This window comes from Falco punctatus (genome assembly GCF_963210335.1).
Source record: "Falco punctatus genome assembly, chromosome: 8".
NCBI lineage: Eukaryota > Metazoa > Chordata > Aves > Falconiformes > Falconidae > Falco > Falco punctatus.
The window spans coordinates 41700386-41726167 of record NC_137588.1 but is presented as its reverse complement, the minus strand read 5'-3'; the positions used below and the strand labels follow the sequence as shown (position 1 = coordinate 41726167).

Here is a 25782-nt window from a genome sequence, read left to right as displayed (position 1 = left end):
AACCTGTGGGAAAGCTTGAGGGTCCCAAGTGGGTTTCCTGTTGTGGGGAGGAACTAAGAGGAGGCACAGGAGGAGAGGCAGGCAGGGGTGAGGGCAGGAGTGATCTTTTTTTCCCTGAAGTGTTTCATGCTGTCCCTAGCTCTGATATTCAAACGCCAGCAAACCATTCAAAATAATTGGCTGCCTCGAGGTGTGCTGCCAGTCCTGATACTTTGTCATTTTAAAGCTCCATGGATTTTCAAAGTGAATTCTCTGTTATTGCAAAGACATTTTTCATGTTCTCAGCTGAAAACAACGTGTGCATGTGAATGCAGCTGCTAGGGCTTTCCTCTTCAGTGGCATGTATGCTTTAGTAAGCATAGTGATTGCCATGTGTGCTCAATGTCTGCTTATTCCTAGATGGAGAGATGCACTCAAAATGCCCATAGCTAGTCCTTGGTTAATGGATAAGGCAGAAGCTTTTTCGCTGAGCAGGGCATGTTTTCAGAAATGCTTTCTGGGTTGTGATGGACTCTGCAGCACCCTAAATCTTTTCAAGAGAGACTGCATGTCATCTGGCTTATTGGAGCTTCTAATGGATTGATGCTTTAATTGCACAAGCTATATGACAGAGCATTACAAGTTATGGCTGGATAGAGAGCAATTCAGATCTGTGTATTTATGGCAGTTGGGAAAAAAATTATTTGCAACCTCACTGAAGTCTTTATTTTTTTTCCCCCTTTTGAAACCATAACAGCTAAAAGTTGGTATTTTCTTCTGCTCTTTTCTTCAGCAAGCAGGAAGGCTGTTTGTAGCATCAGGAAGACAATGCATGTGAACTTTTCCTTTCTGAATAGCCCGGGGCAGAGAAACACCACGTTTGCTAGGGATATTGTGTTACCCTTTCCAGTCATCCAGCCACCTCGGCACATATTGTTCAGCAGTCGCAAGTGTAAGACCAGTCAGTGAGCAAGAGGAACTGATGATTTACCATTATTTTGTAGTTGCTGAATAAACAGATCCACTGTTCTTTCTGTTTTACCCTTTTTCCCTAGCGTTTTTGGGATTGCTTCAAAACTCAGTGTTTTTATCAAAGCTGAATTATACTAATTGATGAGGGAGGAAAATGAATGAGGGAGAAAATAAATAATAAATTGCAAGAAAAATTAATTCACAGAAGTGCAGAAGTAAAAAGGCTGTGAAATAAGAAACGAGTCTTTCATTGCCTTGAAAAATATAATTACCTAGCAAAGCCTGTTTGCCTTGAAATTGTCAGATCTGGTGTGCATTTGAACTCATTGCATATGCTTCCACTTCAAAAAGTTTCTCTCTCTCCCAGGGGGTCGTGAGTTTGAGGATGAATGACAGTTAGCATGATAATTGGTCCTTGAATATTATGCACAAATGTGAAACCGTGGACATAAGCAGTATGCCCCAAATTATCAGCTTGCTGCTCTAAGCAGTATGAAAATAAAGAAATTAAGGAGTGTTCTTGATAAAGTTCTGGTGTACAGAAGAAGATAGGGAACGCCCTCTTTCCTCTTCTCTTACTTCTGTAAGACTACTAATGTAATTCAGTTTTCGTTATGTGGTTAGGCAGTCAGTTATACTTTCCCAGCTGTGACAAGAGCATGGGTGCATCGTAGTGTTTAGCATTTTTACATCTATTGCAGTTCCAACAAATACGAGCTGTCAGTCCAGAACTTCATTGCATTTGGTGCTGTACAGGCATGAGTATTTGTGTTGGCTTTGTTGCACAATATTCTGTCAATATTGCTATCAATATTCTGATCTTCAGTCAAAAAATTTAAACAGAACCAAAAATTAACTAAAATTGATGCTTTTGTCTGTGCACAGTTTTTAAAAGTAGTTAAAAGCTGGGCTTCTGAGAATATGACAAGAGTTATTTTTAATTTATGGACTGGTGGTGTTACAGTAGTTCCCAGAAGCCTTAATCAGCTTCTGAGTCCCATTTTGTGAGTAGAAGTCACTGCTGCCAAGAGTCCAGTGTAACTACAAATGCATCTTGGCTGGTGAATGCAGAGTGCAGAGATCACGGGTGGTGTTAGCTGAAGCGTGAGAGATGACCGGGAAGTCGGTGAGATGACTTGCAAGGGTAAGTGTGCGTACCCGGTAGGACTGTGTAGCCCTGTGCCGTGTGGGGCAGCAATTGAGCCGAGGAAAGTAAACCTTAATCTTGGTTGATTTGGTCTTCTGCTCTGAGCAGATGTGGGCACTCAACATGCCTTGGCCCATGCTTACTGTATGTAACAGAATGCCAGTTTTCATTGCTTACCCTGGACTGCTTTTTCTGTCCATCTTGCCGCTGTTTGCAGAACTGTGCCTTGTTTTCAGTGTGATGCTGCAGTTCAGCATCATGTGAGTCACAATCCTGGGGCTGCATCTTTCAGATAAGCCACTTGCTATTTGGCATAACTTGCAAGAGAACGGATCATGCGGATGTGATTGTACCAATCCGTATCATTTGGCATACAGGCAGTGATTAGCATTGAAGAGCAGACTGGGGTAGCCTTGCAGTATCAATCAGCTGCTTTGGTTAGGACTACTTTGTTCTGACAGCATTAAATAAGTCAGCGTTAAAACATACACCACTAAAAGCCAGTATGGAAAACTGCATCCAGCGTAGGTATCTGTTTCTATGAAATTCCCTTGCAGAGCTACACTTAATCGTATACAGGGGACTTGAATAAATAGATAGATATGAGCCTGTGCACGTTTTGTGCACCATTTCCCTACACAGATAATTTCTGTAGTCCACTTACGTGCGTGATGCTGCTATCTGTCCTGTCGGTGATGTGTTCTGTGCTTTGTTCTCATACACCTTTCAGTCCGTAGAAAATTAAGGGGGAAATGACACGGTCATAGAGCATGTGAGTGAGGAGCAGTGCCTGCTGCTCTCGATGGCAGCAGTAGTGGCTTTGTCTTAGCCTGGAGGCATGCCAGGATGTGGTGTCTTCTTGTTGCAGTGTATTATGCCAGGTAGGGCTAAAAACTTGGAAAGAAGCACATTCCTACTGTCATATATTATTTGTATTTATTATTATGCCTTTTGATTTACAATTTGGTGAGTGTGATTACTTTTCCTTCTTCCTTTCTGCTGTTATTGAAGCTTTATTGTCTTAAGTAAAAATGTGATGATCAGCACTTATAAAGCATTTTGTATCTTCAGAGTGTTTAGAACAACAAATGATAAGCTGTTCTTCTCTACCACAAAGTTGGTCTGTCTTTGCAGCTCCTGGTCTGGATGTTTTTTTGGTGGGGGGGTTGTTTGGGCTTTTTTTCCTGTCTTTTTTTATGGCTTTGAACAGTGCAGGCTGTGGTATGAAGGACAGGCTATTATTTTAGGACAAGAATATTTGACCACGTAAATTCAGTCTCCCACTTACAGACTTCAGTTGCTGAAGAGACATAGGTTGGAACAGTAGACTAGGCAGGTGGTCTTCTGCTACCAATTTTGCCTAGGTGCAATGACTTGGCGTGCTTTGCACTCTTGCTTTTGACCAGGGAAGACATGTTCTTTTGCCTCTGTTGGTGACGCATTTGGTAGCTGAAGTTTTAATCTTGCCACCGAGATGGGGAGAGAAGGGTAACTGGCAGCCAGTGAGGAGAGCCAGAGGTGTCTTTGGCGCATGCCTAGCCAAGTGCTGTGGCTGCTGAGTTCCCTGGTCTCTGCTACATCCCGAAGGAAGCAGAAGGAAGAGCAGCGTGTCTAGCTTTTGAGCTAGGAAAAGCTGTGCTGCTGCCAGCAGCTACTGCTGGTTTGCAGCCTGTTGACGTTAGGCTGGTTCCAGCTTGGGACCTCGAACACGTGTGCCTCTGCAGGCACCCGGCTGCTGAGAGGCACCTTGCCCTTTCCAGCTCACCTTGGGCTGCGGGGTGCAGGCTGGCCAGCTGGCCTGGCAAGGAATTTTTCTGGTCTGTTAAATCATAGCTGTGTGTTAGCTCCTGTTAGGCAAATCCTGTTCTTGACATAGAGGAAATTTGCCCTCCCTAGTGACAGTGCCATGCTTATGGCCAAGTTGTGAGTATGTAGCAAGAAGAGAGCATATGCTCATCAGTGGTTCGTTGCCAGAAGTTTTGTAATGGATATGTGTTCACATCAATATTTAAGAATATGGAGTATTGTATGGAGTATTACCATAGTAACTTCTATGGTAGATTACATAGAATATGTGTCCCTATGCTGCAGGATATAAATTAAAGGGAAAAAAAATTTGAAAGGCATAATGCTGGAGAATAGCTCTCTTGTAACATGTATAGAGTTACAGCTTTTGGAGCTGTATAGAGATATAAATGCATAGATATATATGTCTTCAATTTGTGGCTAGAAATGTGATGATGTTAACAGAAATTATTTGTTACATTGGTTATATAGTATGATACAGCATATGTAGTCCAGTGCGTTACTCCTTTCCCTTATTTAAAAACAGAAATTGTGTCTCTTAGCAGTGGTCAAATATTGCTGTATATTCCTCCTACTGAGTACGGTACTGGGGCCAGATTGTTCTGCAGCTCTGTGTTATCCTGATACTTTTGAAGTTCTCTCTTTTTTTTTAATCGTGTTTTTGTGTAGTTATTTTTCCTAAGACATGCAAAATATGTAGGTTAAAAAGTTAGACTACAGTGTGAATTGTATGCAGCTCTTTACACTAAACTCGATAGGCTGACTTCCATAGCAGCCCTTAACAGCCCAGCCGAACGGTGTGATACAGACCCTGGGGAGTGCGTGGCTGCCGCATCACCTGCAGCCGGTGCGGGGCATTGGGCTGGGGAGGGTGAACCGCAGACCTCTCCCCTGTTGGGAGCAGACTAATGACCCAAACACAAATGAGTCAAATCCTGTATTGAACAGAACAGGATTCTGCAAGGCTGGAATCTGACTTAAGCAAAGGCTGTCCTTCAGCAGACAGATTTACTCATTTACTAGGAAAAATTCCATTTGCTTGGGAAGTGGCTCAGTAGGGAATGTGTATTTCCCATTCACCGTTTGCCCTCAGTGGAAATACCCAGCTGTGCACACCTCCATCAGCAGTGCTCCTTGAAGTCTAGGTGTGAATCCTGGTTTTGCTAAGCTTCTTGGTCAAGAGTGTGTTTGAGGTTTTGGAGAGAGGGGGCTTGGTATGAGATTCATAATGAATAGACGCTGCCTTTACCTCACCTTACTTGTTTTGCAAAGTTGAACCCCTGTCTTTCAGTTGGCTCCATGCAGACGTAAAGATCAGCATTGCAGGATGCTGGAGGCAGGATGCTGGAGGCAGGTTGCTTTATGAAAGGCAGAGAAGAGCCACTGTGTACTTCAGATGTTGCCAGGCATCCTGAATGGTGTCCTGGACAAAAAAATCTAACTGTGGCAGTACCTTACTTCCTCCCTTATAGCCTGTTGCTTTCTGCTGCTGCTTGTACATGCTGTTTTGATTTCGTATCATTGTAGAGCTTTTGTGTTGCCCTGTTGAGTAGCTTTTAATAATGTGACTTTTGCCACTTTTTCCCTCTTGAAGCACAGAACAAAGCTTTATGTGAGTGGCACCCACAGCGGGGAGGGAAGTGCTTACACAATGGTACTGTATTTACAGGGAGGGGTGATTCTAACCCAACTTTAATACCTTAATTATGTTTAATGTGACCTAGCCCTTGACAATCTTGAATGGCAGGATTTAAATATAAAGATTTCTGAATGGTGCCCACAACTGAGCTGTACTTCACTGTCTCAGTAAGAAAGTGAAGAAATTATGTGAAAGTGGAGAGAGGCTTTTCTTTTGTCTTTGGCTTAGTGCACCTGATTGGTTTATTTCTTTGCACATAAAAGTTCTGCACATTTATTATGCTAGCAACAATATGTAAAATCCACTCAAAGAAATTAAGAAACAAATATTTTAAATGTATTTTATGACTGACTGGGGAGGGAGTTTCTATTTCTTACAGATGTTTTCTTAGTGACATAAATTTAATTTCAGGGCTCAGCAGATTCGTACACAAGCAGACCCTCAGACTCTGATGTCTCTTTGGAAGAAGATAGGGAAGCAATCCGCCAAGAAAGAGAACAACAAGCAGCTATACAACTTGAAAGGGCAAAGGTGTGTTCTTTTCAGCTTTAATAATAACTAAGTTACGTGGTATTTATCTTTTGTGTAGTGTTAAAATTCACCCTCGTGGTTTATAATGATGGTGCTATCTTTTGAAATAGTTTGGCAATTGAGTCAAGTTATCTGCAGACAAGTTGTTTGGGGGAATAGAGTTTATTGTTGTATAAATGGGGATCTTCTCTAGGGAGCTGAACTCTGCTGGTTTGTGTGAAGTTATTAGGTTTGAATTTTGGTTTTGGCAAATGTTCTCTGCTAGGTTTTTGGGAATTTGATACAATTCTTGATTCAGAAAAGTGTCCGCTGTTTGTGATGTGTGTTTCTATTTGTAGTCCAAACCAGTAGCATTTGCTGTTAAGACTAATGTGAGTTACTGTGGAGCTCTGGATGAAGATGTTCCTGTCCCAAGCACTGCCATCTCTTTTGATGCCAAGGACTTCCTACACATTAAAGAGGTAAAACCCAGAAGCAACAAAAGGGAATGTAAAAGGGAATATTTTTACATGCCAAGGACTATGATTTGAACAGCCGAGGCTGAGCCATACCGGATTAAAAAGAGAGCCGAGAGCTGAGTGGAGGCAGGATAGCACAGCACATCTGTCTTGATTGGTGATCGTGTGGTGGTATTTCAGCCTTTTTATAGTTCCAGCACCCTGGGGTGGTTATCTTGCACTTTTTTAACGCTTGATTTTTCCAACTTGTTGGCTTGTCATGTCACAGGAAGGAAATAACATCTTTCTATGTTTTAAATACCCTTCAACATGGTAGATTCAGATTCATCAAATGAATTTTGTGATGAATCAGAGATTACTGATCCATCACATCTTTCCAATATTCTTTTCATGATAGAATATTGATCAGAAAGTGGAGTAGCACCAGGTTACACCAGGTCTCCATGAAGCACCAGGTAGGCTTGTAAGAGAGGAAATAAGACTTAAAATAATACAATAAGAAAAATAAAAAAGAGGACAGATAGAAAAATAAGGAAAAAGGAATAGGAATAAAAAGGGCCCCAAGTATGGCTTTGGTAGAGAAAAATACATTTTACTGCATGTTGAGCATATTTTCTGCAATTCTTTATCTGAAGCTAGTCCTTCAAATTTGCATAAACCCCCGTTGTTTTGTAGCTTTGTACACAGGCTTGCAGTTTGCAAGAACATTTTTTCATCTGCATTCTGGGTTTATTTTAGATTCTTCAGTACTCATTTGTCTCTTGCCTTGAACATGTGTCCGTCATTGCTTCAGAGCACTGATCTCCCTTAGACTGAGCACATTTAAGGGGAAAACACCTGCTTCTGCACCTCTAGAGGCAGAGATTCATGGTAGAACGGGGGGGGGGGGGGGGGGTTTGCTTTGAATTCTTTCTCCCTGAGGGGGACACAGGAGAGGCAGTTGATTCCCTTGTTCCATTTTCTCAATTTGCTGCAAACAGATGGAAATTTGATTTGGATTTTTGTTTGTTTGGGTTTTGTGTGTGTTTCATTTTTTTTTAGTATTTGTGTGGAACAATGCTTGAATGCCTGCTGAGGGAGTGGAGCACTGAGTCTGGATCTGCCTGTCTCTGCATGCAGATGTGATTGCCCCTCTTCATCATTCCCCAAGAATGTGTTATGTCCAACACCACACCTGAACTCCCTTGATGCATGCCACTTTCTAAACCCGCTTCCCGTCAGGAAAAGCTCCTTTGCTAACTCCCAATGTTGAATGCAGACAGCTTCATCCATTACAGCATTCAGATCACTTTCTTAGCTACGTTCCCCAGTGTTTTCCCACCCACATCAGAAATGTACCCCTACCTGACATACTGTCTTTATAGCGTACCTTGTCCTGTGTAACCATTCAGGTAACTCTGTGCATCACCACTAAAAGAAGTATTTGAACTTGGCTTTCCTGGGATGTGGCTACCTTTATTGTCAGGCCAGGGATTGAATTTAATCTACTAAGCTCCTATCGTGCTGCCCTGTACATTTTTCTAGAGAAGTATGCAAAGTCCATGGCTTGGCATTCTGAGAGTTTTCTTCCGAGAACTAAATGGCCAGGATCACATTGCTGCTAAACTGTAAGCCATCTAGCTTACTGGTATTTGTCAGCTCTGCTAAGGGTTTACCATAGTTCCTTTGTTAATGCTGAAACCTTCAGCTTGCCTGAAGCTGTAGCTCAGTAGATTTCAGGAATGGTTGCCCATGCTGGAGTCTGTCTGCATATGGAGAAAGGCTTTGCAGAATTTGTTTTTCAACAATCTGACAGGCTTGCTTGGACTAGAACAAGCATGGTTCCAGATTTTAGAATAGTGCTAAACTAGGTAAGAAGTAAGATCACCCTGCTGACAGGATGAAACATCAGCAGTAACTGAGGAGTAGCTATATTGAGAATGTGTCCTGTATGTCTCATCTGTCTCCTACAAGACTATCCATTATGTGCTTACTTAAAAGATGAACTGGCAACAATTACTGACAATGCAGAAGAAATCATGGGCATGGCAACCAATAGGAATGAACTGTAGTCCTCCCACATGCTGAATGGAAAGAATAACATATGGGAGGTAATGACCTAATGCAAATAGCCCTGCATTCCTTGCTGCATCATTATTATTCGTATTGTTCAGATATTCTCAGCATAATGCTGATTCTGATCTGATGTCTAGAGGCATCACTCAGAGGTCCATGACCTGCTAATGGAAGAAAGATTCCCATGTTCAAGCTGTACACTTAGAACCAAAATAGAACTGGCAATGCTTGTGGGACTCGGGTTTTACAGTAGTTGATATCCATTGATTGATTTCACTGATTTACAACAGCATAATGCTAACTCCTGAAGTATTTGTCTGTTTTAAAAAATGTAAATAGTTCTGTCAACTTAAGCAGAAGCAGCATATTTAAAGTTAAGCTTTGCTTGCTGATGTTGTCTGAATGGCGGTCATAACAGCATGAAGAGTGGATACTTAAAAAGTTGAAAGGATAATGCAATGGAACCTCTTACATAAATGACAGCTAGGTAAAGAGGACAAGTTTGCATGATGAGGGTATAAGGATTACATCGCCCTTATCTGAGTATGTTAATATTTGTGTGTGTGTATGGGTTCATAAAAAAGCTGATGTATTTTTCAAAGATGTTGAGGCTCTGCATGTTTCGGAGACTTCAGTTAGGCACTGTTGTGCATTTGACAACTAGGACATGGTATTCATGTGTTCCACAAGAACTTAAGTGCTTGAGAATATGGAGCCAAGAGAACTGATCATTTTTAAGATGAGATTTCTGTGGTAACTTTTTCCTCAAGGCATGCAGAGGAAATTGGTACACTCGTGCTGGTCTTAATGACTCAAAAGTCAGTTGTGAAAAGTAATGTATCTTTTGAACACTGAGGTGCCTAATGAAGCATAGCAGAGTATAAGATTTTCAGATACTTTTCTTCAAAAGCGCTGCTGGCAACCAGCTACAACAATTCCTTTTCCACTACAATATCCACCATGATACCGCTTTTCATCTTTCCATCATTAAAGTTAGGCCAGACTTTCAATAATGCAGAGAAATGTATGCTGCTAAAGGTTAATGATAAAATTAAATTTTATACTTTCAGGTATACGTTAAAGTTTCATCCTAAAGGTGAATTTTTCTTCAACTTCATAAATTTAAATGTGTATACTTCCAAAGAGTTTGGCTGCTTCTAGGCAGTGGTATATAAAAGCCTTATTTGTATAGATGTGTTACAACTTTGGTTAGAGCTCTACTGTAGTGTTAACCAGATGTGGCTTTGGTTTGTTGCTGGAGCTGTAAGCTTTCTGTCTTGTTCTAGGATAGGTTGGTCTTTTTTTCAGTTTCTAGAATGGTTTTGTAGAGTTTTTCCGCCACACAAAGTTTTCACAAAGGGATAACACATGAATAATGTCCATACCTGGACCTGGAAACGAGGAAGGAAAAATGGCAGCAGTGGTGGTGGTGATCTTTGGTGTAGGTCATTAATTTTACAAGGAACTGATAATGATGGTTTTGATTGTGATATGAAGGTGTTATTTTTGTTTGACTGCTTTATATGCCTTCTATGAGGTAGTTTAGTGGCCGTCGTTCACGAGAAATTGGTTTGTCTCATTAAATCGCTATCAGGCTCAGCACCTTAGTTGGTGATAACAGAGGAAAAGTCACAGCAGGATGTGTTAGGGCAGTTAAGAAATAAGCCAGTGCTGCCACAGATAACACCACTTTCCACTGTCTGGCTGCAAAGACGACATCAACCTTCCAAAATACTGCCTAGCACCTTTTCACTTCACACGGATTGTCCAGCATTCAGATGTCAGCGTGAGTCTGGTTTCGTTGACCAGTATGGAGTTACAGATTGTGGGTAACAAATTAAGGGAATTTTGGACAATGGAGCATTTTGAACTGAAGCCAGTAACCTTTCTGTGTTCCAGAAATATAATAATGACTGGTGGATAGGAAGGCTGGTTAAGGAGGGCTGCGAGATTGGCTTTATTCCAAGCCCACTTAGACTGGAGAACATCCGCATTCAACAGGAGCAGAAGCGAGGACGTTTCCATGGAGGGTGAGAATGCTGTAACCTTTTAAAATAATTTAAAATAATTTCTGACACCGGCCAATATTTTCAAAGGTCACTGGATTCTTTTTTATTGCAGTGCCTCTGGAGGAGTGTTTGAGTTGGGATTCCAAATGGAAATAAGTATTTGCAGAGAATAGATGTGTTAGATGTTGATGATAAGAAGCAAGAAAAAAGATGCGTATTGACTTTAGGAAAGATCAGTGGTATGGTATGAGTGGTAATGACAGAAGTTTCTGAAGGGCTAGAGAGTTCTATATCCCCCATGGGTTTAAGTCAACTTGGTGCTCAAAGACTGCCAGATTTTTTTCCCCAACTGTTTGCTCTTTAGGTTATGGCATTTTTCTTCTTGTTTTTTCTTTTTCTCCATTTTGCCCAAACTCAGACTTTTCAAACTTTTTAAGATGAACTTTGTCATTTGACTTCCTTTATTCTTCATCTTCCCGCCTAACCGTTCTGTGTCTCCATGCTGCTAGAGCAGGAGATTGCAAGTCCCTGGAAAAATAAAATTTGGCCACAGGTCTAGGAATTAAAACTGATTTCTCATAATCTCAGTTCAGACACTGAAGTCACTCTTCTATTGGCTGAATACACAAAATACTTTTTTTTAAAAAATAAAATACTTTACTACTTACACATTATTCCCACTAATTGAAAATGAAATTTAAATGTTCACACAGATAATAAGGAGAACAAGACCTTTAGTACTTCAGAGTAAAGAGACATTAGCCAATTGAGTCTGGATCTAATAGATAGCAGTAAGAGGAGCATAATTTAGCCTGTATAGTACTGTCAGGGAATTGGCATACTAATATACTTATCAAGGTCAGGAATCATTTCAAGTATCAACCATTTGGGGAAATGTTTTTAGAGTGATTGAACAGCATTAACTGTGCTTTTTCCAGATTGCTTTTATAATATTTGAAATAGCTTCAGAGGAATCCAGTATATCTCAATGTACAGAAAGAAGATTATCTAATTCAGAGAGATGGACGCTAACAGAGTATTTAGGATACTGTTTCAGATACAGCATGTTAGAAAAATTCTCTGCTTGTGTGAATGGGCATGACTCCACTGAATCACCAATTCTTCCAAAGATTTTGTCTAATTTCACCCACGGAGAATATTAGGAATGAAATCAAGTGTGAAAGAGACAGAGGAAATATCATAAAGGATATCTATTAAGATTTTAAGTAGACTACACTAGCACACCTGGATTTGTGTGATAGAATTGAAAGTAATGTAAAATGACAAAACAGTTTATTTTTGAGCCCCTTTGTTAGATAAAGTCATATGGTATTTATACCTTAAGATTTATTTAAAAGCTCTGACTAGCTGTGACACTAAGGCTCTATGTGATGAAGAATTCTAGTTTTGTCTAAGTAAGGCAGTAAAAAGTCATCTATAAAGAGGGTTTCTGGAGTCTAGTGTATGTTTGCAAAGGGTTTGTCCAGTCCAGGAGTAAACAATCCCTGCTCTGGAGAGCATGTGGCAAGAAAGCAAGGACAAAATACTGATGGGGACTAGTATCCTCTTGCTGTTCTGTATGTAATGAAAAATCCTAAATGCTGTGCTAAAGATTTGGATTGTAACATGGGACTATGTCACCTGCAGTAAACGAGTTGCTTGAACAGTCCTCTCTGCCCTGAGCTCTCCTTCCCTCCTTACATCTCCTCAGCAGCTTGTGCAATGAGCTGAACCAGAGACCTGATTTACCTGAACATCTTCCCCCTCCCCAAACCAGTTTGCTGTTCCAGTCTGCTGCCGGTTTGCTGCACAAGCAGTTGTGCTGGGTGCATCACACAGGGGGAGGAGGGCAGGGCACAGGGGCAGAGCTGCCTGGCTGGAAGCAGGGACGTACAGCGAGTGGAAGAAGGAGCTACTTAAAGCACTGTTGCTACACAACAGAAGCTATTAACACTGTCAGCGAAGATCCCAGACCTCCCGAGAGATGTGTCTGGCTAGTCACACATGCTGGTAGAGACCCAGCAAGACAGAGTGATGTGGGGGGGATCTTGTGCAGAGCTGGGCTGTGCACTGGGTTTAGCAGATGGCTCTTACTAGAGCAGCTGTGTTTCCCAGCCTAGGGGCAGATCACAGAAAAGCTTTGCTCAGTCTGTAGTGGACCCTGCTCTCCCCTTGTAGCCTGTATGTAGCTCTTCCAGATGTGGAGGTCTGCTTAATTACAGACACTTTGGTTTCCCCATGTCCCTGCTTGGTACTCTTCACCTCTCACTTCAGAGGCAGCTTTCTTGCAGCATGAATGTGGGTGAAGACTCTCCTTTACTGTGTGATTTCTCGTGGGGCAATTTCTCATAGCTGCTGCCTAAAGCCTCACACATTTGCATCTCTGGTGCTTGGTGTTAATGGGGCTCTTTCTGGTACCATAGGAAATCAAGTGGAAATTCTTCTTCAAGTCTTGGAGAAATGGTTTCTGGCACATTTCGAGCCACACCTACTTCCACGGGTAAGAGAGAATTTTATTTAAGGAAACTCTTGCTATTTCTAATACTTCTATTTTAAAAGCTGTATCTGAAAAATGCAGGTTTTCCCCCTTTGCTGACTTAAGACATTTAACAGAAAAGGGTTTGCATGCGGAGGTGGAGAAAGACATCTATTTCTAGACATGCGTAGTTGCTAAGGGACTGGGGAAAAAATCCTGGGGAAAGTGGCAGCTGCCCCAGAATGGAATGAATGACCAGTTTAAACAGGGCTGACCAAAAAGGGAGGTACACTGAGAGAAATCAAAAGTGTGATGACAAAGGGGTTTTTGTGTGCAAGTGTTATTGTTGTTATACACAATGTGTGTTTTAACTAAGTTCTCATTTGGTCTTTTAGCAAAACAGAAACAAAAAGTGGTAAGTACTACTTTTGTATCAATCTATTTAATTCTAATACAGGATTTTTATATGGATCTTCTTTTGATTAATGATCTGAAGGATTGTTTTCTTTTTCTAGACAGAACACATTCCCCCGTATGATGTAGTGCCATCAATGAGACCTGTTGTCTTGGTGGGTCCATCACTGAAAGGCTATGAGGTACGTATGCCAGGTATTTGCAACTAGTATTTTCTTATCTATAATCTTCCTTAGCACATTCGGTGTGTGTAGTCCAGTGCAACTGTTCATGATAATTTGAAGTGATCTTAGATTAAATAATTGTCAAAAAATGTTGTATAAGATATATACAAAAAATGTATAAAGTGCATAGGTAGCATTTCACACAGTTTGGGTGAAGTACCAGCTGAATTTTCTTCTGCTTTGCAACAGTATCTGTTATTTGTGATGTCCCAGCTGAAGGGCAGGTAACGTACTAGCGTTCTCTTTGCAGTTTTACTGCTTCAAACACAGTGCACAGCTGTTACTTTCAGTACAGTTATTCTTGATTAAATCAAGTAAGAAAAAGAATTTGTCTGCTACAAGAAAAAGTTGGAGCAGTCGACTAGTTAGACTTCTGTGTACATGTAAAATTTTAGTCAAGCTAGCACATGCTTTGAACTTTATTAGCAAAAATTTTGAAGCAGCTTCCCCACTGTTGCCTTTTTTCACTTCTAAAAACTTTACATCTTCCCATGGAACTCAGTGTTGGCCCATGAAGTAGTTGGACTATTGCGTTGTGTTCAGTTTTGTTCTCCAACACCTGAAAGTGGATGTGGGAACCAATGATTTTTATTTCAGCATGTGTTCTTGACAGTTGGTTGTTTTTTTTTAATTATGATCAGTTTATTGAAATATATACGTAAAGAAATCTTTAACCCTTCCAAATTATTTGCCTTTGTTCAATGTGGAAGTAGGAATGATAACATGTGCAGATGAAGAGGACACCTATTTTTCAAGGCTGCTGCAGATTCAAATAAGCATTTAACACGTGCTAAATGAGCATAGGCTTGTCGCAGGGCATTTTAGTGAACTTAACCATCTGTTACGTGTTTTGCTGAATTAGGAACTAAATGAACATGAACGTAATATCAACAATACGCTTCATTTAGCTTAATGTTGTTAATACCTTATAGGATATTATTAAACATATTGGAACGGTTCTTTTTGGAAGATTACAGCATGGTACGATTATGAGCATAATGCAGTGTTCTTGCATATTTTTTTTTAAGAATGATTGAAAGTATAGTTTAGCAAAGGAGATACTTCATGTTCTACTCTCTGCCTTTTAATTTTATGGTGATGTTTCTTGACAGGAGTAAATTTCATTCATTGACTTCCATGGTGCTGCACCACAGATTAATTTGCCTAGGGAGTCTCAAGTTTGGAGGGGAGAGAGGGTGTTTGTTAGTACATACCTCTACTTATGCAGTCTTGCCTTTGTTTAAGAAAGTAATACTAAACATGACATCTTGAACATATAAAGGTGTATAAATGGTAACAATTAGAATATTAATTTCAATTACAAATAAGTGGTGTACATAACAGAAACACATTGATATTACTTTGCAACCTTTGTGAGAAAATTCTGTTGACCATTTTTTTTCTGACTGAATTCTGAAGGAACCATTCTGAAAGATAACCTAGGAGAAATAAACTGCCAGAGGCCTGGGGGCTTTGATTAAGTTCCTGTCTAGACTGGCAGGTAATAGGTGTCAGCCTGAGTTGTCCTGAAAAGGACAAGGAGCTCAATCAATACAGTAGATGACAGCTGTTCGGGCTGAGCATCTCTCAGATGCTTTACCACATACAGGAATGGAAGCATCCATTTTTTCTGCTGTACACCTCTCTGAGAATAGTTTTTCTCTTCTGTTAGAACAGTCACCCAATACAATAAATCTCTGAATTTTTAAGCCAGTTCTAATAATGTTACTATAGGAAAAAAAAAAAGATGATCTCTTCAGCCCAAGTAGTCCCATATGCTTCCAACATGTTTTGTAGCCTGTTGAGAAGGGTATTGCTACAGAGATGGTGAGGTGTGTTCTGTTATGCCTCAATGCAAGTCAAGACAAGAGCAGAAAGAGTGACAGCTCTCACATCCTCCGTTCTGCATTTTGGAGAATGAGTCAGAAAACTTGCAAGTATTTATTACAAAGTGTGCTGCCAAGAGCGTGAAAATTAAATAATTGCTACCTATAAAAGGTATTGATTGTTGGCAGTATCCTTACCTTCTACATACCTCTTTTCTTACTTTTGACTTCTTTTTCTCCCTGTCAATCTTCCCTGTTCAATCTTCCTCACTTCTGCAAAGGTGACAGACATGATGCAGAAAGCTCTCTTTGACTTCCTGAAGCACAGGTTTGATGGGAGGTGAGAAATACTGTCCTTTTCATGCTTTTTTTCCCCTCCATGTGTTACTAACATCTTAGTGATTTATTTTTCTTTTTAATGCAAGAAGATTGATGCATGTTCAAAACTGATTTACTGGTTTGTATCAGCACTGAGATATGCAGCCAGCTGTGAGGTAGAACACAGCTAACGTATTACTAGGAGTGCATGTATCGTTGTATCTGCTATGTCTGTAGCTGGACCAGCTCAGCCAGCCGCTGAAGTGTGCAAACTTCAAAAACGAAGTGTCTCTTGATGTTGTTTTGAAGTTGCTCTGTTTGTGCTAGGTTCATTCCTGCACTTTTTGTGCAGTTCCAGGCTCCTTTACAGCAGGATGTTGTCTAAATAAAGCTAATCACACCCTAGCCCTAAAATAAGTATTAGAAACAGCAGATTTCAACAGGGTGCAGTAACAGTGCTGCAAACCAACACCTAAGAAAAATCAACTCTTAAAATGTTCTCGGTAGTCAAAAGTACTTAAAAAGGCAGCTTGAAGCAGGAAATGCTGAGAACTAAAATACAGAAAAAAGTGTTTCAGAACTTCAAAAATTGTAAGGAGGGTTCATCTTGTTCAGCTATTCACAGAGAATATTTCCTGATGAGCTGTGAGAAGGATAATTTGGATTTCTTTGCTAGGAACATGGGCTTGGTCCGTGGCATCTCCTCCTTTCAACTGGAACTCATCAGTAGTCGTAGGTGTGTGCTTCATCCTTGGGATGTTCTGCCTTTCCTTCATCCTGGTTTATTCTGTATATTCTAACTGTGAAAAGGAGCTTATACTGTGCCAGCTAGTATATAGCAGTAAGTCATTTGAAAATACCTAAAACATTGGCAATAGGGCAGTGAAAATCATAGTGTCTGTTGTTTAGAAGAGGCACAGTAAGGTTTATGGTCAAGATACTTGTTGGGATGCAGTGAGGAGACGACAGTGCTGAACTAACCCATAAACAGCTTAGACAAAACACGTGATGATCAACTTCTGTGCAAAATATCTCATCTCCTCCCCTGTTTTTAATTGCCCAGCTCAAGTGATTCTAGCAGATCCTACAAACCTAGTGATTGATTTAAAACCTGACAGATGAAGCACTGTATGTGGCAGCCTGCAGTTAAATTTGTCATGTTTCCGAGCTGTTGATGCATCCTGTAAGTGCCTCCTCTCCCCACTCCTGAGCACTGTGACTGCGCTGGTTCCGCTACAGGTGCCCGTTTGCATTAGGTGTAGGTACAGAACCACAGCATATATTCTCTTCCAGCCGCTGACATATGTCTGTCAGCTTTGCATATGCTGGTGGTAACTGAGAGTCATTAGTTTTGGTAGGAAACCATGGCAACTGGAAGTGATAAGTCACCTCCAGTTGCCACGACGTGATTGCTATGACTGTATCCTTTATGAGGTATATTTTTATACCCTGTATGAGAATGTGCTCAGCAGAGGCCTGATCCACGAAGATCAGCACTGCCTGAATACAGAGAAGAAAATGTAAAGCACACCTAGACACATGCACCCATGTAGGCTGCTTAATCTGACAGGAGGCAGGACTGCTCCTTGCCTTGCTCTTCTGTCTCCTCCCTCACCATGCCTTTGGTCTGCACAGGGGGGAGAAGGGAGGGATTCTGCCTGGAGCGAGGTATTTTTTGGAAATCCTATTGCTACTAGCAATATTGGCAACTAGATGAAGTAGAAGTATGAAATTTCAGCATTGAAAAAGTTAAATGCCACAAGCAATCTGATACAATTGAATTTAGCCCTGAGTAACTTGAAAGAAAAGCTGCTGCTCTGTCCTCCTGCCAGCTTTCATAGCTTTGCAGTCTTTCTGCTCCCTGCTTTTCATTTTCTTTCTTCCCATCTCTTCTGCAATTTTGTGACTGGTCCACAGTACCAAGAAAGGAAATGACTGTCCAAGGAGAAGCATTTCAGAAGACCTCAGTGAGACCTGAACTAGCAGGACTCCTTCCCTACCTCTTAATACACTTGGCTTCTGTCAGCTGCTTCTTTTGCAACTGCAACATCCTCTTCTGGCCAGTGAACTAAAGGTGAAGCTCGCAGGCTGTGTGGTGCAGGCCTGCTGAAAGGAGTCTGCTAGAGCTTGGCTGGCACAGCGCATTCAGGGAATGCCTGCTGCAGGGCTCCAGCGACATCGTTTTCTAAATGCATCGTGTTTAATCACTGTTGCATAGACCAAGCCTGACTCTGTACGACACGTAAACAAAACATAGTAAAAGCACGTTTTTTTTCTTAACATCTTTCAGCAACAGTGATACTTAGAATTACTTCTTACCTAGAAAGAATGAAATGCTTTATATATCTGGCACAGTAGGTGAGCGTTTGTGGTCCTTCCTCTGTTACATGTCTCTCATTCCAGCCGTCTAGATTCAGAGATCTAATAGCTCCCTGAGCCAGAGGTGTGATCTGGACCACCATGTTTCATCGTCACCTCTAGACCCACTATCCATTAATTTCTCCCATTTATTTTTTGTACTCACTTACACTTTTGGTCTCCACTGTATTTTCTGGCAATAAAACTATTCATATATTATGTAGAAAAATACTTGCACTTCTTTTCCACCCCTCCATCTGATAATTTCAGTTAGACATGCTTAAATCTTACATTCTGCAGAATAGCTGCTAGTCATTTCCAGCTTGTTGCTTTTCAATATTCATGGCTTTTCAGCTCATCACAGTCTGCCTAAATGGATTTTATATGACGTGATTGTGTGGTGTTTGTTTTATAACCTTTTGTCTCTTGTCAGCTCACTGACAGATCAAGTAAAAAAACCACCTTCCTTAAGTTAAAGAGGAGGCTTTAGCAGTGCAGATGGCTGTGGCTCAACTTACTTTTCTCCTATTCAACCACGAGCCGAGTCATTTAGCCCATCAGCACAGCTCCCTGTCTGGAGAAGCAGTGTGTGTTGGAGGACCAGTCTCCCAAAGCAAGCAGCTCTATGCAGTGACTCACAGACACTCACGTAGGAGTGATGTGGTCTGCTCAGATGTCCAAACAGGGCCCTTCCTTACCTCTCACCAGTGTCAGGTTCAATCGATGGTTCGACTGGCTGGGAAGAGAAGTGCTGTTCCTGTTACGGCTCTTGTTCTGTATGCCTCGAGACTCACGTAACTTCTGGTATTTATGGTACTGTGTGAATTCGTGTAGGAGATGAGTGAGCTGGGGAGGAGAAAAGTTAATTAATACATTAAGTAGAATAGCAGAAACTATATGCCAGAGTCTACAGTAGTGTAAGGAATAGAAAATCCTTCAAGGTTATGCAGCATTTCTCTTTTGTTTTTCTTTAATGATGACATAACTCAGCTATAAAACATGTCTGAGTGGTGTTTTATTGTATTTGCACTTTGGAATGGAATGTAGCTGTTAATCACGCACAGTGCACTGAAAATTTGACTACTGTGTTTTTGTTCTGTCCTGTGTTCTTACTCATAGGATATCAATAACTAGAGTGACAGCTGACATTTCTCTTGCTAAGAGGTCTGTTCTAAATAATCCCAGCAAGAGGGCAATAATTGAGCGGTCAAATACAAGATCCAGTTTAGGTAAGACATTGACACAGATGTTATTCTGAACATGGTTACACACCATGGAAAGTGACAGGATTTCAGCCTTCAAGATGTCATCAGTTCTGCCATTGTAGATGTGTCTGTAGCGTTATAATGTGTAATTCTGAATTTCACGTACTCAAATGGGAGACAAATTTTTCTTGACTGCAGAGGGGCAACAGCACAATGTACTGTGCTAGCCTCGTGCTAAGCAATTACCTGGGCTAGACCATAACGGCTCTTTGCAAAAGATGAGTTGGGGGCCTGCAGGCAGGGTGTGGGCGCAGTGTTGTTTCCTCCTAAGGTGAGTTGGCCTCACAGCTCCCTCTCCTCAGCTCTGTGATTTTAATTCCACATCACAAAGCGCCAAAGACCTTTCACCTTGCCCAGCCAAGACAGAAATATGTTGTTCCTGACCCTGGGACTGGTTTTATATTTAACGTTGAACAGTTATAGCTTAATTTTGCTGTCTAGCCATGAGACTCGGTCATCACACCCTCTCCTCACCATGTCATGACTGCTGGGTTACCCTGGCCCGATGAATTTGTATTTCTTTCACAAGGCTGGAAATTTGTATGTAGTTACGATAACCTGGTCTCTGGGACACCATGCTAGGAGGAGTTGGTTTTCAGTCTTCTCAGGAAAAAGAGGCTCTTAAACCCAATTCTCTGACATCCTGAGTGGCTGTTTGAACTAGAGGTATAGGTTGTAGGGTGCTTCACTGCCGGTTGGCGTTCTGGTACAGGAGTAGGCACCCCAAAATTAAGTTCTGCAAAGGTGACCACTAAATCTTCTTGTGCCTGTGAACATGTGTTGCTCTGTGGAACAGCTCTTGGGCAAATTAAATGCATGTGAGTTGCTGACATACAGCTCTTTTGTGCTTTGGTAGTGTAACTTACAGGCTTCAATTTGTGCTGAGTTTATCTATTTAAAATTCATCATGTGCATATGAATGATTAAGAAGGATCAGAACAATGAATATCAGAAATAAATTTACATGAAAATAAATCTCTTTTTCTTCAGACAAAAGTCATTTGGTGTGAACGTTGCCATTAGTGTCTTTTGAAATAATACCCTGTCAGTTATTTAACATAAACAATTTTTTGTGGTTATAGAATTAGGAGGTCGCAGTTCTGCTTTTCACACAGACTCTTGTTTAAGTTAAATCAGAATTATAATCTGAGAATAAAAAAAGTTTTAAGAGACATCCATACATCACTTGCCATCTAAAATGAAAAAAATCATATTACTCCTACACTATTTAACAGATTTAGAAAATATGCTTAAGTCTATTTTGTGTTAATAGAAACATGCATTTAATTATACCCAGTGTTTAAATACACTAATACTACAAAGGAACATAGTATGTGTGTATTTTCAGGCAACAGAATTGTCTCAAAGTTAATATTTATTTAAAAAAATTGCCTTGAGTAATAGGTTATTTCATGGAAGTTACATTAATTCACATATGGAGTTCATTTACTGAATGTATATATTCTGTGAAAATAAATGGGTGATGATATTTTTGTCTAAGCAATGTGCTGGGGTTGAATGGCTTTCACCTGTTTTGTTTTCCTTTACTAGCTGAAGTACAGAGTGAAATTGAAAGAATCTTTGAGCTGGCAAGGTCCTTACAACTGGTTGTCCTAGATGCAGACACTATCAATCACCCTGCACAACTTATCAAGACATCTTTAGCACCAATTATTGTCCATGTTAAAGTGTCGTCTCCAAAGGTAATGTATCTCACCCTTAAAATATGGGCATTTGAGAGGGACCTGGAGGGCAGTGTGGTATCTCTTTACTATGAAAGGAAGAAATTAAGAGCTGAAGAGTAAAAAAAAGTTAAATTTTTAAATCAAGGGCTTGAGAAGGGAATGTCTGATGCAATTTCTTTTTTCTGCCCTAAACCTTAACCTAGCTTTAGGCTGAGCCCTGGGTGAGGCACCCACTGACTTGGTAGACAAAAAAATTCCTGATGAGCAAATTTTTTCTGCAGCTTTCAGTTCCCCTTGGCAGTCCCTTTGCAGCTTCCCTACCCCAACACACCTGTAGTTCTCTAGACAACCTGGGTTGTCTCTCTACAAGCCCTAAGTTTAGGCTGAGCTTCAGAGAAGGCACCCAGCCCTTTGCCCACATCCCAGACAGTTAATGATGATAGTCTGTTGATCACAAACCCTGTGTGAGGCTTCCTCCTGGAGCATGTTGATACACCATCCGCAGCTGGGTCTGGACCAGTATGGCCAGGCTGCTGGCCAGCTCCTGCCATGGAGTGTGAATGTGACTGTAGCTCAGGAGTGCAGCATGGACCCCATCCCAACCATGGCTGTCAGTGCAGAAGGGGGCCTGGAGTCATGACGGAGGCTTTGGGTCTCATGGAATCAGCACAGCGATGGTGGGATGCTGCACCTGCTGGAGTCACCACCGTGGCACATCAGAGGTGTCTGCAGAGAGCCAGGCACCAGCTGGCAGAGCGCTGTGTGCAGGTGACCAGCAAAGGATGGGGGAGGGTCTGCTAGACCTTCTGCTGGGTGGGAAAATGGAAGAACTGGACAGAGTTGAGAAGGTCCAGGACAGCCTTGGCTGCAGCAACCATGAGATAGTGGAATTTCAGATCCCGAGAGAAGTGAGCCGTGCAAGTAACAGAATAGCAGACCTGGAGCCTAGAACTGGCTTGTGCAGGGACCTGTTCAGCAGAATCCTGTAAAAGACTTGTCTTGAATAACAAAGAAGCTCAGGAGAGCTGTTGTGATCTTCATGGACAGCTTCCCCCAAGCACCAGAATGCTCTATTCCTGTGTTGAGCTGGGTGGGAGAGCAGTGTGGATGAACAGGGAACAGCCCGAGCTTAAACACAAAAAGAAGGCACACAGAAGATGGATGCAGGGACAGGTGTCCTGGGAGGAATACATCTGGGGGGAAGTTCAGAAAGCCAGAGTTCAGCTGGAGCGAGAACTAGGAAGAGATCTTAAGGGTAACAAAAAGGGCTTCTGTAAGAACATGGCAAGCAGAAGGAAAGCCAGGAAAAGCGCGGGCCCGCTGCAGCGTGGCAGGGATTCACAGTAGCAGAAGGATGATGCGGAGACCACCTAACTAACTGGACATGTGCAAGACCAAGGGACCAGATGGGATTCCCTTGCAGGAGCAGTCCCGTTCCATCGCAGAGCTGCTCTTTATTACCTTTTAAAGCTCATAGCGATCTGGGAAGGTTCCTGATAACTGGTTAAAGGCAGATGTCACATCCATTCTCAAGAAGGATGAGAAGCTGTTTCTGGGGAACTACAGACCGGTCAGTCTCACCTCAGCCCCTGGGAAAGTTACAGAGCGAATTCTCTGGGAAGCTGTTTCCAGCCACATGCAGGACAAGAAGGGGGTTGGGAGCAGCCAGCAGGGATTTACCCAGGGCAGATCACGCCTGACCAGCCTGTCTGTCTTCCGTCGTGAGATTATGACCCCAGTGGACAAAGGAAGAGCAGTGACTGTTGTTAGCCTTTACTTTAGCAAGGCTTTGATGTCCTCTGCATGTAGTATCCTCATGGGCGGATTGGTGAGATATGCTCTGGATAAGCGTGGACTGTAAGAGACGTGGCAGACTGGATGGACTGCCACGTTCAGGGTGCTGATCAGAGGTACAAAATCCAGCTGGCAGCTGGCGACCAGTGAATGTCACTCAGGGATCTGTAACGGGGCCGGAACAGTTCAACATTTTTGTTAACGTACAAGGTTGTGGACAGTACCTACTTCTGGGGCAGGTTAATGTGCCAGAGGGCAGTGCTGTCATCTGGAGGGACCTTGGCCGGCTGGAGAAAGGGACTGTCAGGAACCTCTTGAAGCTCAGCAAAGGCAAATAACAAGTCCTGCCCCTGGGCTGGAGTAGCCCCCTGGGCTGGAGTAGCCCCCTGCCCCTGGCCAGGCTGAGGGTCTGGGTGGATTGCAGTTAAACGGGGTGAGTACTGTGCTCTTGCAGCGGAGAATCAGCTGCATGTTGGGCTGTGCAAGCAAAGCTGCGTCAGTCCTGGCTCAGAGAGGTGCTAGGGTCTCCTTGGAAATGTTCAAAACTCAGCCGGACAGGGATCCGAGCGTGCTGATCCAGCTGGCCTTGCTTGAGTGAGGGGTTGGCACAGAGGCCTCTAGAGGTCCTTCCGACTCAGAAAATACTGTTCTATCAACCTGTAATTTTCTTCGAAATTTTACAAAGAACTAATTTAGGATTCCTGACTTTTTGGCCCATTAAATTCTGGTAATGAACATAGTGGAAGAAAAAAGAAGAAAAAAATAGTAATATGACCTGTGTGTGTAAAATGCCTTCTGTACCCAAAACGCACCTCAGAACAGATTACAGCATTATCGCTACACAGCATAGCATGCTGCTACTGTTGTGCCACAGTCAACCCAGCAATCCAGTGTAGTTCTGTGTATATATATTTTTGTGGTCCTCTGGAAGATTACATTTGTCAAAAATAACCTATTACTTCAAGCAGAACCAAACAAAATCACCATTTGGCACTGCATTTGAAATACTTGCAAAGGATCAAACGTGATGCAGAGGAAACTGTGCACAGCTTTCAGGGAGGTTATCAGAAAGGTTTGTGCTTATATTCAAGGACAATGTTTTATCTATTTTGTTGAACATAATGGAGAGCTTCTGAACTTGGTAATCCTCCAGTGGGGTGTCAGTCTGAGCTTTATGGAGATAAAAAATTCTTAAAACTCACATTTTCCTCTTTTCCTCTGTCAGGTTTTGCAGCGACTGATTAAATCTAGAGGAAAGTCACAAAGTAAACACTTGAATGTTCAGTTGGTGGCAGCTGATAAACTTGCACAATGTCCACCAGTAAGTACGGAAGAAAGGCTAAAGAACTTGTGATACGTGGAGTTTTAAAGATTTCTGCTGTGCTGGTCCATGATTATAGCCGAGTTCATACGTTATCACTTCACTTTATGGTGATTCAGATAGCCCTGCAATTGCAACTCTCGATCAGCTTTTATTGCTAAGAAACAAGTTGTTTAATACCTTCATCCTGATTCCTGTGCTGGGTTTATTATGATCTTTGGCAAGGTGACAGGTCAAAAATGACGTGTAGGGTAAAACTGGTCTACTAGCACATCAGCAAATGACATCATTTGTGGAGCAGTGCTATTTTAAGGTCCCGAAGGGCCGAAGTCTTAGACTTCTGGTTTGAGAGGAGGTTGCAGAGGGCTTACTTTGGGCTGCATAATGAGTGCAGACCCGATGTCTGTATGGTGTGAGTCATGTGCCTGCATGTATGTGATCCCTGAGCCTCCTGACACAGATGCACCTCCAAACCATGCCAGTTACCTCATCAGAGCACAGTCACTGCTCACCAACTGTTCTATCAAAGGTACTGATTACTCACCTCAAATAACCGGCTGCTGGTCCTGGACAGCTGAATAGGCAGGCAGGTGTTGGCAGAAGAGCTGTACAGGTGTTTAGACAGGGCAGCTCAAACATGCTTCTATTTTTGAAAACCACGCCTGGTTTCTGTAACAGTAAAAGCCATGCAGTGGAAACAAACTCAGATGTGGTTTTTCTTTTTTCTTTTTTTTTTTTTTTTAAATTTTTTTGCACAGTGTAATAGCTGTGCGTAACATTGGAGTAGTAACGCAGAGGCTGCTACCAGGGGAAGGGTCAGACAGTCCAGCCTGGCTTGCCAATTGCCCATCTTTTTCATGCCAAAGAACTGTGAGTAGAAACTGCACTGATTCAGAGAAATTCAGAATAGACAGTGGGAAGGTTTCCACAATCATACTCTCTGGTTTAAAATAGGTAAAGCGCTGATGAAAGAAATGTCTAGGAACAATCTAGGAAGAAAGCTGGGAGTTGAGATCAGCAGGATGAATGCCTGACCCTAATGGTCAGATAATGCTTCTAGAAGACTTTGCCTTGTGTTATGTAGGCCCTAAAGAGATTGCCTCCATTTCAGATGGCTTCTGTTCTCAATTCATATGAAAGTAACAAAGTTCAGGCAGCTTTTGTTCTGGAGTAGTGATTCACAAGGATTTATTTCCATAAAACTTAATGTGGTTTTGTATGCTTCTTAAGATATCAGACTTTACAGTCTCCTCCGCTCTTGTCCTCACCGGCCATAAAAAGATAATTCAGGTATTTCTGGGCACTTCTCCTAAATTATAGTGATAGGTGTTGCTTTTTAACTGTTCCTGTTGGTAGGAATTGAGGCTGAGCTACATCTTCAGGCCAGTGCTCTCATGCCACTCATGTCCCAGAGCTGCTGTGGTGGGAACAGTGGCACTCCATCCAGCAGAAAGGAAGACCTCCAGAGAACTTTCTCTTTGTCTCTCCTCTTGCCCACTGGTTGA

The 25782-nt window shown here is 41.9% G+C and overlaps 1 protein-coding gene and 1 long non-coding RNA gene across 7 annotated transcripts in view; one reads left to right on the top strand and one right to left on the bottom strand.

The window, feature by feature from the left end:
* The window catches only part of CACNB4 (calcium voltage-gated channel auxiliary subunit beta 4), a 111616-nt gene that overhangs the window by 73349 nt on the left and 12485 nt on the right, over nucleotides 1-25782 (top strand). For 5 of the 6 annotated variants that reach the window (XR_013930144.1, XR_013930145.1, XM_080400084.1 and 2 more), the window contains 10 exons: nucleotides 5955-6074; nucleotides 6413-6535; nucleotides 10487-10617; nucleotides 13020-13096; nucleotides 13468-13487; nucleotides 13588-13668; nucleotides 15818-15876; nucleotides 19332-19441; nucleotides 21029-21180; nucleotides 24182-24277. Coding sequence is in view for 4 of the 6 variants with exons in the window: in XM_080400084.1 (XP_080256210.1) it covers nucleotides 5955-6074; nucleotides 6413-6535; nucleotides 10487-10617; nucleotides 13020-13096; nucleotides 13468-13487; nucleotides 13588-13668; nucleotides 15818-15876; nucleotides 19332-19441; nucleotides 21029-21180; nucleotides 24182-24277 (969 nt within the window). In the remaining 2 variants the exon portion in view is untranslated. Of the gene's footprint in view, nucleotides 1-5954; nucleotides 6075-6412; nucleotides 6536-10484; nucleotides 10618-13019; nucleotides 13097-13467; nucleotides 13488-13587; nucleotides 13669-15817; nucleotides 15877-19331; nucleotides 19442-21028; nucleotides 21181-24181; nucleotides 24278-25782 lie in introns of those variants that run through there. The other variant, XM_080400087.1, reaches the window with a different exon arrangement.
* LOC308068830 lies at nucleotides 14331-25147 on the bottom strand. The gene is made up of 2 exons (XR_013930151.1): nucleotides 24822-25147; nucleotides 14331-19058 (listed from the first exon to the last, which is right to left on the bottom strand). It is a non-coding gene; the product is annotated as an uncharacterized lncRNA (long non-coding RNA).